General features: G+C 39.0%; 1 protein-coding gene across 3 annotated transcripts in view; it reads left to right on the top strand.

Annotated features, from left to right (window-relative positions):
* The first annotated feature begins 164 nt into the window (after positions 1 to 164).
* LOC109086685 (dedicator of cytokinesis protein 9-like) overlaps positions 165 to 20601 on the top strand; it is an 89278-nt gene continuing 68841 nt past the window's right edge. For all 3 annotated transcript variants that reach the window (XM_042757916.1, XM_042757915.1, XM_042757912.1), the window contains exon 1: positions 165 to 741. In XM_042757916.1, coding sequence (XP_042613850.1) covers positions 625 to 741 — 117 coding nt within the window. In that variant the 5' untranslated portion in view covers positions 165 to 624. The remainder of the gene's footprint in view (positions 742 to 20601) is intronic.

The raw sequence follows: 20601 nt of genomic DNA, 5'->3' as shown, positions 1-20601 counted from the left end.
CCATAAAAGTAAATAACAGGTCAGTAACAATAACGTATTATAAACAATTATCATATGGTTAATTAAAAATACTTTATATTTTATTGTGCATAGCTTCGTGATCATTTCCCTGTTGTTCTGCTGTTCAACAAAACGTTTTAAATAATGTTTTAAATTGCATTATAGCGTTTCAACAAAACAAATAATAACACACACGCATCAGTTCAATATGACGTGCTTTTACACTGGAAGCAATTGACCTCCTCGGCCCTGCTGAGTTTCTGAGGGGAGGCATTGCTGCTCACGCGGGAGCTTCATCACGCACTGACACGCGCTGACGCCGCGAAACTGGCACGGAGGCGCCATACCGGGGAACCGTCGCTCACAAAGTGCAACAGCGCTTCTGGAACGCGTTAACGTTATACCGCTCAGCTTTCATCCGACGCTGCGAAAACAAACGCAGAAGTATGTAGCTTGGAAGAGGACAGATGACCCGTCGCTCTCCATGGTGTCGTTTACTGTGGGAACTGGGAATGCGTTGCTGTTGAGAAGGACAGGTCCCAACTGAGGACTTCCTCGCAGGACTGCGTGAATTTTTCTCAATAGACATGTAAAGACTTCGTCTTTTAAAACAAGCAAGGTGCGATGGCCTCTTCGGCTCAGCCCGAGACACGAAAGTTCACGCGCGGGCTGAGTAAGCCCGGCACCGCCGCTGAGTTACGCCAGAGCGTCTCCGAGGTGGTGCGCACTTCTGTACTGGTGGTGAGTGAAGTACATCCTCAAAGTTTGCGTTTGGTTCAAGTCCCACTTTAATTGTTTTAGTGCCTTTCTATTACAGCCGCTGTAATTTATTCACATAATGACCTAAATAAGAAATATAGGACATGGCTATTAACGTGCTCAGATGGGAGCTTCTAACAGAAAGGTAAAAACAGGGCATCAGATAAATGTTAATAAGGGCTCAAAGGTTTTACGGCTCAAAAATCGGGCACCTGTCACCTGTCATATCATTGCCACCATCATCTTTTTTTTTCAACCATACCTCTTTAAAATAGTTTTGCATCAGTGTCTTGTCATTTAAATGTTTATTGTATTGGACTGGGGAAGAAATGGAAAAAGCTTCTGGAAGGATTCAGCTGTGCTCTAAGCTGAAATGATTATAGCAGCCTTACTTAACAGTTGACATTACTTCATCTTTCAGAACAGCAGAAGGAGGCTGCTGTCTCTTTATCCATCACCTGTTATGTCAAAAAGGAAAGTTCCATCTGGAACTAATAGGCTACAGCTATCGTCAAGCTGTCTGATTCCACCATAATTCATTCAGATGTTGCCTTACTAACACTTGAATACACATGAAAGTGCCAAACTGAAGTTTGCCATTCTCATTTTGTGCAAAACAGGCTTTTGTGCCAGGAACATCATTTAAATATCAAGGAATTTCATGCACTCAAAGGAATAATTCACCCAGAAATTCACATTTTACTTTTGTTTCTCTGTGGAGCAAACAAGAGCAATTAAGTTCGATGTTGATGCTCTTCTTTTTACATACAGTTGAAGCTGAATTGAAACACTTCCAAAATGATAAATATATACATATATACACTACTGTTCAAAAAATTAGGGTTAATAAGTTTTTTCTATTATTATTATTATTATTCAGCAAGGATGCATTGAATTAACCAAAAAGTCATTTTTGACAATGTAAAGAAGTTACAAAAATTTCTATTTCAGGTAAATTCTATTATTTAAAACTTTCTATTCATCAAAGAACCATGTAACATTGTTTCCACAAAAAAAAAAAAAAAAAAAAAAAATATGAGCTGCACAACTGATTTCAACTGTGATAATGGAATATGTTTCTTAAGCACCAAATCAGCATATTAGAATGATTTATTAAGGATCATCTGATGCTGAAGACTGAAGTAAGTTTTAATACCAGTAACAACCTTTCACAATATTAATGTTTTACTGGAGTTCAAATCAATGCAGCTTTACTGAACATAAGATACATCTTTAACTAAATTAATTATAAATATTTAAAAAATCTTACCAACCCCAAACTTTGGAATGGTATATGACAAGAAACAGCACAAAATGTCCATTAAAGTACCTCATAGAACTATATTGCTTTATTCCATGTTTTTTGAGGCCTCGATGGAATAAATCTGCTTGAGCTTTTGCTTATATTTTTGTGTTCTGATCCTGATGTTTGGTACTATGCTGTTCATCCCATTGAAATTTTTTGAGTAAGCCATGACTGAATTAGTTATTAACTGAAAATATTTACCTGTGACGTAAATCTCATTTGCAGTTGCAGGTGTTCAAATGTGCAAATCACTGTGAAAAACAGCCTAAGTTATACATTGTTGTATGACTTCAGAAGACTTGAAATATAGCTCATGAGTTGGATGGACTACTTTTATAATACTGGTAGTTTTTGTTAATTTTAGAGCTTGACAGCCCAGTCCCTATTCAGTTTCATTGTATAGAAGAGAGCAGTTTGGATTCTTCAGGATATCTTTGCTTGTGTTCCACAACAGAAGCCATACAGGTTTGGAATGACATGAGGATGAGTAAATTATGACAGAATTAAACATTTTTGATGATGAGCTATTACTTTAAAGTGATGCTGAATTGTTTAGTTTTAGTGGTTGTTCTTGGCCTGATGGCCTCTTTAAAAATGTTTTCTTTGTACCATCATTGATAAGAATTTAGAGGCTACATGCTTAATCTGTCGCCATTATGACTATTAGCAGGGCATAAAACCCAAGGGTTACACCAGAGGAACTCTTCCTTCATTTGGTTAACTCCAAGTACATTAAAATGCTGTTATGTCGACTTCCGCAGTAAATAAACTCTCTGTGTAGCCATGTCCTGCTACTGGAAGGCAGAGTGGCAGTTCCCTAGATTTGTGGGTTTACCCACAAGGTTTTGAATCTGACAAGTGCTTTTCTGTCCAGCTAGTGTTACCGTGGTTACTTATGGTTCAGTGATTAGACTTTGGATTTACCCTTTTGACATCAATTAAGTTTGGCTTTGTGACTTAGTGCTGTACATTTTAATGACATCTTTGATTATCACCCATGCTGAAAGACGGAAGATAAACAGATGGTTTATAAACTGTATGACACACACACACCGTTTCTCAGTTAAGTGTGTTTGTGGTAATGACTGCTGTGGTAAGCAGGAAGGCTGGGGTCCACTAATGGAACATCGGGGTCAATGGCTCCTAATTTGTTTTCACCTCTCAATCCAACGAACATCCTTTGTGGCATATTTTCCTCTTTCTGGTGTGTCTCTGATCCTTTTTTCCTTGCTTTCTTGAAAACCCATCTGATCATTAGTCCTAATATGTCACATCCAAAAGGATTTGTCTCCTCTGATGTTCACAGGTCACTTGATCAAACAGATCTGCACAGAAGAGGCCTGGAAGTGTCTTAGTTTGAACCCTCAAAGAGCATATTTTTATACAGTCACAAATGCATAGCAATAATCGTTTTCACAATGGCATGATGCTAGTGTTGCTTTCGTCAACAAAAATTATGACTAAATATCGTCGTCAATGAACCTTTATCATGTGACGAAAACGAAACGAAACAACGTAAATGCTGGTCATGTGACGATGACTATAATTAAATGTATAATGCAATATTGTTGACGAATAAAAACAAGACTAAATGTGGTTTACAAAATAAAAACTATGCTAAAATGTCTCTTCATTTTCGTTGACCAAAACGAGACGAAACAAAATGTTTTAACGTTATTTCGTCTCATTTAGTCGTTATTATTATTATTTTGCAGTATTTCTGTTTCCTGTGTCTCACTGCGCAGACGCGACCGACGTCACTTCCTCGCGGCATTATTTAGAAGATGAAAACAAACAAAGTCAAGCGGGATTTATACTATTGCCTGGCTCCGCTGACTGCGAGCGCTCCTTCCCAAATGGACGAGGCTTTTATCCTTGTCGCGTTCACTGTTGTACTATTCTTTGAAACGACAGGGGAGCGACGAGGAGTAATTGTTCTCTAATACCTTTGGGAATCACCGGTGAGAAGTAATTTGCCAGTATGGCCAGTCTTGTGATGAATTAGTTGATGAATTAATAATTTCTTTATGTACAAACTTAAAACAATCTTAAACTATTGGCTGTATTACGCATCAAACACAAGACAACTTTAAGCAAATAGTGTATAATTAATATCTAAATGAATTCTAATTCTATTTTATACAATAAAAATAAAATGTACTTCAAATAAGAAGCCTTGGACAAACTATGCAAACTTTTTTTTTTTTCCAAAAAAGAGTTTTCCGTCAAAAGGTACCTGATGGAGTTTGAACTTCACATTAAACTGCTTCTGTTTCACACAAACGCCGACACAGACATGCATGTTCGGCTAGAATCGCCCTGAACTCATGTATGTTCGGATGCGGAGCTATGCGGAAAGTTACAAAAAATGCCATGCACTACGCCACACGAATAGTTCGCGCGCACTCAGAGCGAACTTCCAGCAACACCGCGATGACATCATATTTTCTGCGCTGTTTGTGTGGGTACTTCTAACATGTTTGGTTGGTAAAATAAATGTTGTAAATTCAAATCAGAGTCTTCCGTGTCTGGAATGGATGTATTATTGAGTCTAGAAGGTAACAATAATATAATAAAATAACCTTGTTTGAAATGGGTTTGGCTAAAAGGAAATTTGGTTTCGTCTATACTACTAGGTACTTGTACTGTATTGACTGGGTTAAATAGAATTGCATTACTAAAAAGAGACTAAAATAACATTTTCATTGACTAAAACTAGACTAAATGTCATCAGTTTTCGTCGACTAAAACTAGACTAAAATGTCATCAGTTTTCATCGACTAAAACAAGAATAGAAATAGACTAGACTAAAAAGAGTATGAACATGACTAAAACTAATAAAAACTAAAATGACAGCTTCACACAAAGAATAGACTAAGACTAAAATTAAAACAGGCCGCCAAAAACAACACTACATGATGCTCATTTTGTTTGTCTTAATCTAAGTTCAAAAATACATAAAAAACATCTCAGGTTACTTATGTAACCATGGTTCCCTGAGTAGGGAACGAGACCTGCGTCCTCTAGGGGTCGCTATGGGGAATGCCTCGTCGTGACCCATGTCTAAAGCATACATTGAAAAAACACCAACAACATGTTGGCCGGCAACAGCCTATGACGGCACTACCAGTGGGACTATAGTATAAATAGGCACCGGGAGAACACGTCATTCACTTCTTCGTCTGAAGCTTGTGTCCAAAGCATGGCAAGAAACCTAGAGGACGCAGTGTCTCGTTCCCTACTCAGGGTACCATTGTTACATAATTAACCTGAGATGTTCCCTTTCAAGGGAACTTCGAACTGTGTCATCTAGGGGTCACTATGGGGAACAGTATACCCACGCCACCATGCTGAGGGGAGTGCAGGCCAGAACCATGGCGAGCACTAAGTACCAACTCTACCATTTCCATGGGAGTTGCCCCTGGGACGTTAGATGGCTGTCCGTGACATTATCCCTTTCGGCCAAAGGCCTAGGCTACATACCCAACTTACCTGTTAGGGCCACTCTGATAGAGCAGCTCATAGATGGAATGGTGCATCCCAAAACAATATATCTGAGAGTTATCAACTCGATCTATGGTAATTAATGCTGGAGCGCTCTGGGGAAAAAACAGAGAACTCAATCTCACGTGAGAGGAGAACTCCAAATTCAGGAAGAGAGTAGCGCACTCATAGGCGACCCTTTTTGGTAAAGGGGAGCTCTGCTAAACTACTACGAGTACTGCCCAAATAGCCCTTCATGTTGAGGGAAGTGATGCTTGAAGTGTATAAATAAAGACACACTGGCTGAGTGGAGCCCAAGGAACCAAGGTCTAACCAACTCAAAGAAAGGGAACGAAGCTGAGCGCGTAACCCTTACTGTACAGAATTTCAGAAAGTGCGCAGAGTCTTGCGTCCACACTTACCACTTATGTGGAATTTAGAAAGTGCGCAAAGTGCTAGCGTGCACACTTACCACTTACGTGGATTTTAGAAAGTGCGCAAAGTGTTCAACGTGCACACTTACCACCATATGGATTTCAGAAACTACTGTACACAGAGCTTAGCGTGTGTAATTAAAGCTTCCTAAGCATCACAGTAGGTGCCGAACCGGACGGGAGAGGCAAGCTCAAATACAATCCTCTGAGGCAAGGGTAGCACTACCTGAGACAGCATTATACAAGAAGATTCTCGCAAATGGCACCTATATTTCCCGCTCGATGCGTCAGCAAGAAGAGATATCCAGGTGACCAGGAAGCCCCTCAGGGCAACTTTGCCAGACATCCAGGAAATTTTGCAGTGCTGTGCCGGGGGCCTGATGATCAAGAAGGCTCCTGCAGAAGCCTATGACCTGGGCGCATGATCCAGGAGGCCTGAAGCCGGCACCAGGGCTATCATACTGGCTGGTGAAGTATTGACGAGTGAAGTAACACTGCAAGTCGAGCACCCTGTTCTGAATCCATCCAAGGTGGTGCTTACACAGGACCTACCTTAGAAAGGACAGAAACCCACAGGTCCCAGAAAAATCCTGCAAAGAAATCTCACAAAAGGTTTATACACATAACCATTCAGCACATTAAAACATACATACATATATATATATAGAATTGATCATACTCACCCACCATGGTTTCCGCGCTGGAGCCCTGCTCAAGAGGTGACTCCAAAGAAGCCTCCAGGCCGGACCATCAGTAAGGTGGTTACTATGAAGCCATAGAACAAACCAAACATCATAGGTCCAGCATAGCAAACTAATGCAGGTAGTTCCTACCTCCTTTTGACCCATGATTCCTCCTACCCGCAGGCGGGGGAGGGGTGCGAGCCTTGACACTATCCTTTTGTGCCCATTTCTGATCCTCAAATCAAGAAAGGCCAGGACTCCTGGGTTGTACGGGCTCAGACCTGGACCTTCATGGAATGTTTCTGGGCCTTGAAATCTGTGGTCTGAAGATGAGCAAAGTTCATTTGCTCAACATTTGGAACAAGGTTTGGAACAACATGAGGATTAATGACAGAATTTAAAATTTTGGGTGAACTATCCTTTAATTCAAAGCTTCAGAGACTGATTAGTTCTCACAAGCTCATATATGAAAAAATTGACGTGACATTCAGCCAAGTATGGTGACCCATACTCGGAATTCGTGCTCTGGATTTAACCCATCCAAAGTGCACACACACAGCAGTGAACACACACACTGTGAACATACACCTGGAGCAATGGGCAGCCATTTATGCTGCAGCAGTTGGGGGTTCGGTGCCTTGCTCGGTGCCTTGTTCAAGGGCACCTCAGTCATGGTATTGAGGGTGGAGAGAGCGCTGTCCACCCACTCCCCCCACCTACAATTCCTGCCAGCCCAAGACTCGAACTCCCAACCTTTGGATTACGAGTCCAACTCTCTAACCTTTAGGCCACGAATTCCCCACATATATATACACTTACTTAAGCTGTATGTCGCAAAAAGCCTGACATTTCCGGTCACAGAATAGATTTTTGGTTTTTCGGTCACACAATAGGTTTTTGACGATAGATTGTGTGACTGATCACTCCTTATTTTCTTTGTTCACTGTAGCTGCCGTGAGATCAGCTAAATGAGGATAGGTGGCCAGGGGCATGAATGTGCATTTGGATCAATATGAGTGTTACATTTCAATTAATGGCCTGCGTCCTCCTCCGACATACGCTTCAGTAAGCTAGTGCAGTTCATTCACAGTGGCAATCACACAGCTGTCCTTGTCTATTTCTTTCATGATGTTTGTGTATGTGTATGCATCTGTGTCCTGAAACACATATCAAAGGCCCTGCCCATGGTGTCTGTTACCCTCCCAGATGGACTGCTACTGGCCCTGCTTGTGGACAGCATATGTTAGATTGAACACTCACTATTACAGATCAAATTACTGAATAATCACCAATAGGAGAGTAAAATGGTATTGTAATTGTCACCAAAAGCACTGTATCATATATTGTATTTTATTTAGAATCTGTGGTCCATTTAATACTATGTGGTCTATAACAGTGCTTTAACAGTGACATACTTTTCACTTGCTGTTTTATTGAGAATTTTAATTCTAAATGTGTGTAAAATGTAGTTGCCTGGCCTCATTAGTGCATTTCTGGCTGTGTAATTGCTGTGTGTGTGTAGGGAGCAGGTGAGGCCTGCTGACTGGATATCCACTACCATTTATTATGGATGAGAGCAGCTTGGGTGTCTGTTCTATTTTTAAACGCACTTTGTCCTGTGGGCTTGTTAAAGGACACTGAGAATCCAGCAGTCACATGATCTACACATTGCCTGGATTGTATGAATGCTGAGCTGAAAGTCATAGAATGCTGAGTGATGGGAAGTTTGATGACATTTTTAGACACTGGCTGTTCTGGAATGCAATACATTTATAAAGAAGCTCTTTGTTTGTGTTGTGATATAACATTTAAATCAGACTGCTTAGGTTTAAATGAATAGTTCACTCAAAAATGTATTTTTTACCATCATGTCATTCTGAATTCTTATATTCTCTTTCTTACATGGAACACAGAAGGAGACTTTTTACTGACTGTTGACAAAGAACTTTGGTACACAATGACAGTAAATGAAGATGGATGCTGTCAAGCTTCAGTAATTGCAAATAAGCATCCTAAAAGTATAATAAAAGCATACAGTCACTTTGTGGGAGGAACACACCAAAATTTAAGCCATCAAGTTAGCTAAATGATAATCAGCCATTATTTCTTTGCAATCGAAATTTTAAGTTTCAGTAATTTATTAATTTGTTCCTTTAATCAGTTGTATCAATTTAATTAAATACTTGAACAAATTAATTGTGGTCATGGTCACGGTTTACCTAAATTATTACAAGGGAACAAATTATGACAATGTGGCCACGATTGAACTAAAACAAGGGAAAAAAGTTCTGCTTTGTAAGTTCTGTTCCTCAAACAAAAACTATTATATGGGTTTCAAGTTCATCTACACAATTTTTATGGTACTTTTATGGTAATTTTTGGCCTGAGAGCCCAGTTTCCATTTGCTTTTATTTTATGGAAAAAGTAGAGAAGTTCTGCAATATATATATTCTTTATATGTGTTCTTTTGGCAAATAAACGATGACAGAATTTTCATTTGTAAGTGAGCTATTCCTTTCATTTCATACCATTTTTGTAATGTATACAAAAACAGTTTTGCTTGTTAAATCCATTATGAAGCAAAACAATCAACAGAAAAAGGTCACTATCCTCTTGCAGACACGCTTTATTAATTTACTATTTTGCATGGAAAGATGAAAATACTTTGTTTCATTATTATTATCACTTAATGTTCTCTGATGTAAACAGGGACAGTTATTCTTTTGTGGTTTAATCATGGAATTTGAAAAAAGTTTATTCAGAATTGTTTTTTTTTATTTATTTGTAAAATCTCTGCTGCAAGATACTCAGTGCAAAATGCCAGTGTGGTTTTTTAACACCCCTGATGGTTCTGCTGAGATGCTCGGCTGTACTAACTTAATTTACAGCGGAACCAGGTTACAGCAAACGTCAGAGAGCGACTCATCAGAGAGAACATCATTGCCTCATTACATCCTGCCACTGCTGTAAACAGCAAACAGCAGGTCAGGCTAATACTGTGTAATTGGTCCACAGTGATGTTAATGGTGTTTAGCTTGACTGCTTGTATACTTGTGTTAAAATGTCTGGGTACACACTGTGCTCCTAAAAGGCAAAAGAATGCAGTTTTGGTATAGACTTATAATGCTTAGTTTCCTGAACTTGCATTAAGTCATAAATGCTATTGTTTTAAAGGCTGACAAACTCATATCTCTTCCGCCACATAGTTATTGTCATAGAGCTCGAGGCTTGTTTCCATGGCAGTGTACCCATAATTTTACAGCTGCCACCAATTATATCATTAACAACTGAAGAAGAAAGCTCTGGAAAATGTCTCTTCCAGACACTTCATCTGATGATTTTCCCTACTTCAGATGAATTTGTGATGCTTTGGTGAAGTGATGGAGACCATTCTTTTTTTAGTGAGACTCACAGATCCACACTCACCACACCACTGGAAAATCTATCAAGTCTGTTTTTTATTATGGAAACTTGTCTGACGTCCACACTGAAAGTGAGGGAATGGAACTACTACTGAAAGATTGAATTCTCCATTTTAGGAACTTCTCTCTCTCTCTCTCTCTTTCACACACACACACACACACACACACACACACACACACACACACACACACACACACACACACACACACACACACACGTTGGTATTGGTTGTTTACGGGGACTCTCCATAGGCTTAATGGTTTTTATACTGTACAAACTGTATTTTCCATCCCTTACACCAACCCTACACCTAAACCTACCCCTCACAGGAACTTTGTGCATTTTTAGATTTTCAAAAAAACACAATTGAGTATGTTTTTAAGCCTTCTGAATTACGGGGACACAGGAAGTGTCCTCAGAAACCGCCTTCATATTGTAATACCTATGTTATACCCATGTCATTATACAAATTTGTGTCCTCATAAACCACCCAAACCAGTGCAAACACATACAAACACACACACACACACACACACACACACACACACACGCACACACACACACACACACACACACACTGTATGTATTTTCACTTAAAGGGATAGTTGTCCTAAATAGAAAATTCAGCCATTATGTAATTACTCTCATGTCACCTGTGGAAAATATATATATTTTTATTTCGATTTAATTTTATCTAGATTTAATTTTTACAAATGTCTTCTCTATATAATGACTGTTATATTAACCATGGCTGTTAAGCTCCGAACATGAAAAAAATAAAGAACAAAAATTATTTAATAAATAAATAAATAACACTGTATAGATTTGAACCAACATGACTGACATATCCCATTAAAGTTGAGATGTAATGAAAGTAGTGACAGATCTTTTCTTCTGTATTGTGCTGTACATTTGAGTGAAACTCAATGTGCATGGATGAATTGTTCACAGTGAAATCAATAACATGCATTTAAACTTAATAACTGATATTATAAGTACCAAGATAGCTGCACTGCAAAAAATAAATAAAAAAATAAATAAATTGTCCTTCATGTTCCAGATCATTAAAAATCTGGCTCTCACTTCCACCTGCAGGGTAACATCTAATTCCAGCCTTAATTAGATGTGATTAATTTGCATACTATCTTGGATGACATGAGTGGGTGGAATCCACATATGATCCTCTCGGCCAACATTCTGGATGCACTGTACTCAGGCTAAAGTCAGACGGTGAGTTATGATTGAGTTTTTGATTAACATGATGGTTAGGTTTGGATTTTTTTTTTTTTCATACAACCATGGCATGTTTCAATATAATTTAAGGTTAAACTTTAATAATAAACAAGGTCTAGGTAGGTCGTTTACTAGGTCGTTTTATTTTCTTGAAAGTGAAAGTGAAAAAAAAAGTGAAAGTGAAGTGACATTCAGCCAAGTATGGTGACCCATACTCAGAATTCGTGCTCTGCATTTAACCCATCCGAAGTGCACACTCACAGAGCAGTGAACACACACACACACACTGTGAACACACACCCGGAGCAGTGGGCAGCCATTTTTATGCTGCGGCGCCCGGGGAGCAGTTGGGGGTTTGATGCCTTGCTCAAGGGCACCTAAGTCATGGTATTGAAGGTAGAGAGAGAACTGTATATGCACTCCCCCCACCCACAATTCCTGCCGGCCCAAGACTCGAACTCACAACCCTTCGATTGGGAGTCCGACTCTCTAACCATTAGGCCACGATTTCCCACGACTTGTTGAAAGAGAACAACTGCACACTCACTTAAGCATAGGCTATTTATTATCCCAACATTTCGGCTGGTAGCCTTTGTCAAGTATAGTTTCACAAAAGTTTGACAAAGGCTACTAGCCGAAATGTTGAGAGAATAAATAGCCTATGCTTAAGTGAGTGTGCAGTTGTTCTCTTTCAATTAGATTTTATTTTTTTCCTTCAACTTACACTTCTACAGGTGTGCGTGCGCTTAGCCTCGCTTGCTTATTTTAATTTCTTGCCCTAGTAAGGATCACTAGTGTTGACCCAGGCATGACACACACTGCTGCAGCTGCCATTACATAATACGCATGAGTATATGGCATCAGATGGCCCTATCAATGCTTTTCTATGCTATTAAGTTTTCTGTTTTTATATTGTAGATAAAATCTAGCATGAACTTCTCTTCACACAATCTAATTCTGCTCAAGCAAAAACAAGCAAAACATTCGGTGAAAACTTATGTCTCACAACTTCAACCAATGTCACCCTTTTTCATGATAAAGGCAGCACAGTTAGTTGTGGATTTTGGTGTGAAGTGTCAAACTGAAGTTTTTCGTACTGCTGTGTGTTCTCCTCTCACTCAGCCTTTCGAGAGAAGAAAAGACTTTGTTACATAAACCCAGTTCACTCAGGCCTAAGCGAGAAACCAGGCTGCTGAGAAGAGGATTTCATCTGATAGCCTGTGAGCTTTGAAGCAGTCTGTCTGTTGAGAACAGCTCTGTCTCTGGTTTGCATGGACATAAAGCACTACCTATAAGCGGTCAATTGAGCTGTCATTAGTTGTAAAAGTGTTTTTTCTTTTTGTTCCTTACTTTGGACTTCTTGATGATGATATTTATCATACATGTTATATCTTTAGTCACCTCAACGGCCGTTAAAAGGATACTCTACCCAAAAATGAATCATTTACTCATCCTCATGCAGTCCCAGATGTATATGACTTTCTTTCTTCTGTGGAACACAAACAGAGACTTTTAGAAAAATAATAATCCATCTCTGTGAGTCCATATAAAGGAGTCCCTCAAAACTGATGCTTCAAAAACAATGCAAAATGAATGACTGTAATCCATATGATGCCAGTGTGTAAGAAAAATTATAATAAAGTATTTTCAACTTTTTAAACTATTAAACCATCGCTTACGGCAAACTGTCGGTATGCTGTGAATGTTAGCACCAGTGTTGGACAAAGTTACTTTTAATGCAATACTATATTGCATTACTCCCTAAAAACGTCACTAATTGCGTTACTTACATTTTATGGAAAGTAATGCGTTATGTACTTTTTCTCATCTGGCCTGGGCTTGCTTGTTTGTTTTTAATAAAGAAATGTTCTATTTTTGCCAAAGGTAAAAGCCCTTTCACACCAAAAGCAAAATGAATAAGCCTTGTACCCTCCTCTGGGCCCAATGATTATGTCTTTCCATAATGGACCTCCCTTCGTCACTGACCCCAGGACTGTGTTCCCCTCTTATCTCCCTAGACTTACGTTCATTAAAACTTTTTTTAAGTTCATGCATTTCATGCAATCTACTGTTTGAGCTACATAAATGCGCCAATCCGTATTCCTCTGTGCATCAGGAACAGTAACTGGGCAATTTGATATCCTATATACTGCACACAATGCTATCAAGTGTCTGGCAAGAACTGCTTGGTTGGTTTGCTTTACATAAGAATTAATGAGCTTTTAAACATATATTTGTGTTTATTTTGTTATTTTTACATGCCTTTTGTTTGTAAAAAAGCTTTCTGATTGACCCACTGTACAGGTTCATAGCTGAACCTTGCCTGTGTTTAAGTTTGGTACATAAGTATTGAACTTAATACTTAATACTACACTGTCTGATTAATTGATGCACAGCAAGTAGGCCTATTCCAAATAAGAAAGATCTGTCTTCATAATCTTTTTTAGCTCATGTCATAAATCTTTCTTACTTTTTTAACCCTCCCCTCTATCCTGGCTCCATTTTGTTATATAATGTCCACTTTTCGCAATGAATGAAATCTATTTTTTTCTTATTGAATATCCAAATTCACTCAGAAATATGATTATGGAATATAAGTTGAGAATAGTGTTTCATTATTATATTTAAGAATAAGCACAACAAGGCATTTGATTAAATTATGAAGTACTGCATCTTAGGAATGATGAAATTGAATTTCATACATTTTGTATTGTACATGAGCATATTTGTAGCTGATAAATGTTGCATGTTTGCAGAGGAGAGAAGGTCTGAAACCCTCTAATGGAACGCCCCTGTGTCAGTGCTGGCTTGTAGTGAAAAGGATTTCCCATGATTAAAGGAGTAGATTATCTCTCAAACTGGCGCCCTATATTTGTGCAGTATATGTGTTGTAAGATTAAGCAAACCAGCTAGTGGGTCAGACTGGCCTCACTGACTCTAAGATTCTGGCTCTCTTACACGAACATCTCTCGTTTTATTAGTTTATTTTCATCTTTTCATTAAACTTTCACTCTATGATATCTCACCAAATATTAGTACACATATAGAAACAAAAATGAGAAACTGTTTTCACCTTGCTACAACAGATTTTTCCAGAGCATTCACCAACATATACTGTATTATTTCCTCTTTTTCCATCTGATTTTCTTCTATTTGAGAAGAAAAGTGAGGTAGGTCAGATGAAAGAGATACAGTAAGAGGGAAGCAGAGATAAGGTTATAAATAAGGTTATCTTGAGGCTTTTTTGTACTGTCTTCAACCCAAATATGTGTACACAGTATGCAAAACACAGTATGTCACATGAGTAGAAGGTTGCATATAATACAAGCATAGTATTCATACTTGCAGACAATACATGGATTACTGTATCAGCTGAGCTCCTGAAGTGTGCACCAGTGGACACTTTGCAAGGAGATGCTATTTTAAAAGTTAGACAGTTGTTCTCTGTGGTTAAAGCATTAGTTCACCCAAAAATGAAAATTATGTCATTAATGACTCACCCTCATGTCATTCCAGGTTCAAATCCTGTGGGGCAGTTGTAACCTAATGGTTAACGAGTCAGAGTTATAACCCAAAGGTTGTGGGTTTGAGTCTCGATACCCCAGGGATTGTTGGTGAGGGAAATGAATGACCAGTGCTCTGTTTCACCCTCAATATCACAAATGAGGTGAGACCCTTGAGCAAGGCACCAAACCCCAAATTGCTCCCTGGGTGCCGCAGCAAATGGCTGCCCACTACTCTGGGTGTCTGAAAGTCTCCCAGCATGTATTAATTTCCATTTTTTATTTGTACAAGAGAAAAAAATATACCCCATCACATAATTATATCAGTGCTGACAAGACTTTTTAGGGATTTAGAGCCATTGACAGAATTAATGACAAACTCAATTTGCCATCTATCACATTACTGATATATCATTACTTTTCCTCTTACATTCTAAAAATAATCTCAAATGTGAGATTAGCATGCAGTTCACACAGGGTCATCTGATTCACTGACTAAATCAGACTATTGTTTTATGAATGGGGAAAAGATCAGTTTTTGTCAATAACCATATCAGTGCCTGGGAACTGTCTGTTTTTCTAAATGCATCCTTTAAATTGTAAAACGTATGTCAATTTACATGGAGAAAAAACAGAGATTTCCATTTTCCTGTTACTCTAATGCATGAATTTGTATTTGCATAATCTGAAATCTGAGTGTAGTTTTTCCATCAATAATTTTGTCTATAGCTCCATGAAGTAATGCCTCAAGCCTTTGTATTTATGGCTTCAGTTTGAATGTAAAATCATTCTGCCACAGCAATCCTCACTGCTGTATCACGCAGTGAAGATTTTTTTGAATCTTCACACATAATGAATCTTCACACATAATGAAGATTTTATGTTGTGTTTTTTAAACCATTTTTAGGTTTTGGGGGATTATACAGATGTTCGCATGTGTGAAGAACATATTTTGCCGATGTTTGTGGTTTGTTACATAATATGTAATTGGTTTATGTGCAGTGGAATATTTTAGAAATGCAATGTGTCCTAGCCAAAGGGACAAAGCAGCCACAAGATTTTGGAAATATTTTAGTGCTAAATATACTTACTATAGCAAGAGACTTTTTTATTTATTTCTGCATTATAATGACCAAAGAATAGCCAAATTGAAACCTGCTTTTTTAAGAACGACCCCAGACTAATAAATGACTCATGTCTAATAAATCTGAGCTGGAAAAAATGTGTTCTCCTAATTAGCATACTGTGTGCTATTTCTGGCCATTAGAAGTCAGATCTTCATTCTTTCTCCTGTCCAGTCCACACATTCTACACAGTATAAGTTCAGAGATGGCCTGGTCTCTGCTTGCTACATTTCCACATGAAGAACAATGCTAACACTGTCCTGTGTTCTGATTAGCGCTGTGCAGGATCAGTGTTAGCGATGTGTGAGCAAAGCCAGAGCCTTTAGCCATCAAACTTAAGCCAAACTCCAGCCATGTGAGAATCTCTCTTTGTCCTGCTGTAACCTCATAGTACACAGGGCTATATATTCTGCACTGTATGTGAACTAAAGTGGGCATTAAAGCAACAGTGTGTAATTTCTGCATCATTAATGCTAGAATTTGCAAATTTGCTTTTAAAGCAACACTATGTAACTTTTTCTGTGTTCAGAATTTGCAAAATGTTTATAATGAGTGAGTACATCATAAATTAATTTACCAAACCGCCTTTTTGTCTTATCCCAAATCACTACGGTAGATTTATAATAAGTGATTATTTTTGGACTATTGTAGCCTGTTCGGGTCATCACCACTGCGGAGTAACACATACCTGCGTGAATCGCCATAAACATAAACTTGGAGAAGTAGCTCTGTTTAGAATGTACTTCCGCGGGATGCATGCAGTTCTGTTTATTAACCGCTAGAGCGCCAAAATTTACATAGTGTTGCTTTAAATAACATTTAAAATCAGCAAAAACATATACATATATGCTGCTTTTTGCTCAAACTGTGCTTAATATTTTAAGAATGATCCAGCTAATGCATGAACATTTTCATAAACACCCTCAAAAAGCTTATTGCATCTTGTAACTGAAAGGTAGGACTTCAATTCCTAAATCTTACATATAGTGTTCAGCAGGGATGATGTACTTTTGGAGGCCAAAACCCTGACACAAGTTAGCATTTTAGCACTTCCATCATACATCATTCCATTCCAGTCAGTGTGTTTTTTTAATGGGTTTTTGGTTAAATGCCTAAATTCTGTGGTTAACACAAGCTCATTTCCATGTTTTATTCTACAATATAAAATACTTTCTTGTGATTTATTTTAAAGCTTTTATTTGTCTTGAAAAAGGTCATAAATGTCATCACACTGAACAGGTATACTCATCTACTCACAAGTTCACCTTCACAGCCTTGTTGTGTTTATAATCACACTTTTTTAAAGCAAACTATTCTCTCAAACATTTATGGGAAAATATTCTTAAATAAAGACTGAAAGAGTTCAGTCTTTACTCTGAAGCTTAATGGTGGTGATGTTGAAGTCATGTGATCGTGGTGAAGTTTGTTTATAGCCTATAGCTTTTTATATTTGATGATTGTGTTTAGGCTTCAAAATCCATAAAGCTAGTGTTCATTCATGAATATTATCATGATGAACAAACCATGTAATAATTATAAACTTTTATTGGCCATAGAGCTTATTTTCTGCAATGATCCAAAAGCCATTGGAAAAACCTTATTGGGTTTTAGTCGAGGGAACCTGGCTGATGCTGACTTCCGGGTTAGCCTGCAAAAATATGTAATCTCTGCAGCACTCTATGGCATTAAGATTTATGTAATTCATATTTCTACTAGTAGACTAACTCCTCCTCCATAATACTGTTTTCTATCAATCAAGATGCTTTGACTGAAACCAAGAATATTTGTTATTATATTGCCACAGAGTATTCTACCTTTTTGGAAAATCAGCCTGCAAATGGCTTACAGTACTTACAGTTTTAAGCATATTAAGCTGGGATATGAAAGTATTTTAACTTTGTGATATAGAAACAATTTATCTGCTGGTATAACAATACAAAGCAGCATATTTTATTCAAGCAGTTTATGTTGTGCCTGTAGATGGCAGAAAATCCCAATCATGGCACATATGATGTTTTCTAAATATTCACTGTCTGAAAAGTATTGATCTGAGCTAATAGTGTGCTGATGTTCCACAGCATACTTGTGTGTGTGTGTGTGTGTGTGTGTGTGTGTGTGTGTGTGTGTGTGTGTGTGTGTTAAAAAGAGTGAGTTTTCAGCCTCATAATAATGTCCAGTGCTGAGCACTACAATATTATCTGGCAACCACACACATTGCATCATAGTTTTGCTCTGAGTCACCTGGACCACTAGGCCTCTGACGTCAGTAACTCTAAGACCCGGTCCAGCTCAGAAATGAAATCCAAAAGCAAACCAAAACAATATGCACAAAATTTGCCCTCAAGGAGCAAAAATGAAGTAAAAAAAAAACTTCAGAATCAGAATGAGCTTTATTGCCAGGTATGTTTACACATACGAGGAATTTGTTTTCATGACAGAAGCTCCGCAGTGCAACAGAATGACAGTGACAGAACTAAAAACACAGAAAAAAAAATAGAACAAGTAAATAAGGAATAAGAATATATAAATTGACATTTGTATGTGCAGGTATATTACAATAGACAGTTTTGTATGTACATGTATATTATGTACAAATTGAAGTGTAGACTAAGTATGTGTGTTAGATAAATAAGTGTATGAGTGTATAAATAGTGTTGTGTGTTCCACAGTCATTGTCAACTGTTCATGAGATGGATTTCCTGGGGGAAGAAACTGTTCCTGTGTCTGGCCGTTCTGGTGCTCAGGGCCCTGTAGCGTCGACCAGATGGCAACAGTTCAAAGAGGGAGTGTGCTGGATGTGAGGGGTCCAGAGTGATTTTGCCAGCCCTTTTTATCACTTTGGATGAGTACAGTTCTTGAAGAGAAGGGAGGGTTGTACAAATGATTCGCTCAGCAGTCTGGGCTACCCTCTGTAGTCTTCTGAGGTCAGATTTGGTAGCTGAGCTGAACCAGACAGTTACTGAAGTGCAGAGGATGGATTCAATGATGGTGGAGTAGAACTGTTTCAGCAGCTCCTGTGGCAGGTTGAACTTCCTCAGCTGGCGAAGGAAGTACAACCTCTGCTGGGCCTTTTTCACAATGGAGTCAATGTGAATGTCCCACTTCAGGTCCTGAGAGATGGTGGTGCTCAGGAACCTGAATGACTCCACTGCAGTCACAGTGCTGTCCATGATGGTGAGTGAGGGGAGTGCAGGGGGGTTTCTCCTGAAGTCCACGATCATCTCCACTGTTTTGAGCGTGTTGTGCTCCAGATTGTTGAGACTGCACCAGACAGCCAGCTCTTTAACCTCCTGTCTGTAAGCAGACTCGTCACTGTCCTGAATGAGGCCGATGAGTGTTGTGTCGTCTGCAAACTTCAGGAGCTTGACAGAGGGGTCTTTAGATGTGCAGTCGCTGGTGTACAGGGAGAAGAGCAGTGGGGAGAGAACACAGCCCTGAAGAGCTCCAGTACTGATCATACAGGTGCTGGATGTGTATTTTCCCAGCCTCACTAGCTGCTGCCTGTCTGTCAGGAAGCTGTTGATCCTGTGGCTCAGGTAGAGCATTGCGTTAGCAACGCAAAAGGTTGTGGGTTCGATTCCCAGGGAACACACGTTAGGTAAAAAAAATAAAATAAAATGTTAGCCTGAATGCACTGTAAGTCGCTTTGGATAAAAGCGTCTGCTAAATGCATAAATGTAAATATAATGTAAATGTAAATCCACTGACAGACAGAGGTAGGCACAGAGAGCTGAGTTAGGTTGGGCAGGAGAAGGTTTGGAATGATAGTGTTAAAGGCTGAGCTGAAGTCCACAAACAGGATCCTTGCATAAGTCCCTGGTCTGTCTAGATGTTGCAGAACATAATGCAGTCCATTGTTTACTGCATCGTCCATGGACCTGTTTGCTCTGTAGGCAAACTGAAGAGGATCCAGCAAGGGTCCAGTAATGTCCTTCAGGTGGGCCAGCACCAGTTTTTCAAATGACTTCATGACCACAGACGTTGCTTTTGACTGTCTTTTTTTTTGACTGTTGCTTTTTTCCTTTTCTGCTTCCGGAAGACCTGGCGCACCTCATCCTCGCTGATCTGAATTGCAGGTGTGGGGGAGAGGGGGGTTGCAGGAGGTGTGAATGGTGTGAACGGTTGTGTGGAGAGGTGTTCAGGGCGGGTGTGAAGTGTTCCTTCAAACCTGCAGTAGAACTCGTTTAGATCGTTTGCCAGTTGTTGATTCTCTACAGTGCTGGGGGATGGTGTCTTGTAGTTGGTCATCTCCTTCTGTCTTTTCCACACTGATGCTGAGTCGCTGGAAGTGAACTGAGTCCTTATTTTTTCAGAATAATTCCTCTTTGCCACTCTGATCTCCTTTTCCAGTGTGTATTTAGCCTGTTTATTCAAGATATTGACCCCCTTCCTTTAAGCATCTTCTTTGGCCTGACGGAGCTGTCTGAGTTTTGCTGTGAACCATGGTTTGTCATTGTTGTAGGTTAAACGAGTCCTGGTTACAGTCTCTGTGAGCTTGTCCAGATCGGTGGCAGCAGCTTCAAAGACACTCCAATCAGTGAGTTCAAAACAAGCTTGTAAATCCTGCTCTGCTTCATTAGTCCATCTTTTTACAGTCCTTAATACAGGTTTAGCTGATTTTAGCTGGTGGGACATGTGATGTGCTGTCTGTAT

The sequence above is a fragment of the Cyprinus carpio genome, chromosome A6, assembly GCF_018340385.1.
Source record: "Cyprinus carpio isolate SPL01 chromosome A6, ASM1834038v1, whole genome shotgun sequence".
NCBI lineage: Eukaryota > Metazoa > Chordata > Actinopteri > Cypriniformes > Cyprinidae > Cyprinus > Cyprinus carpio.
Note: the sequence above shows the minus strand (reverse complement) of the source record. Positions and strands in the feature narration are given on the sequence as shown.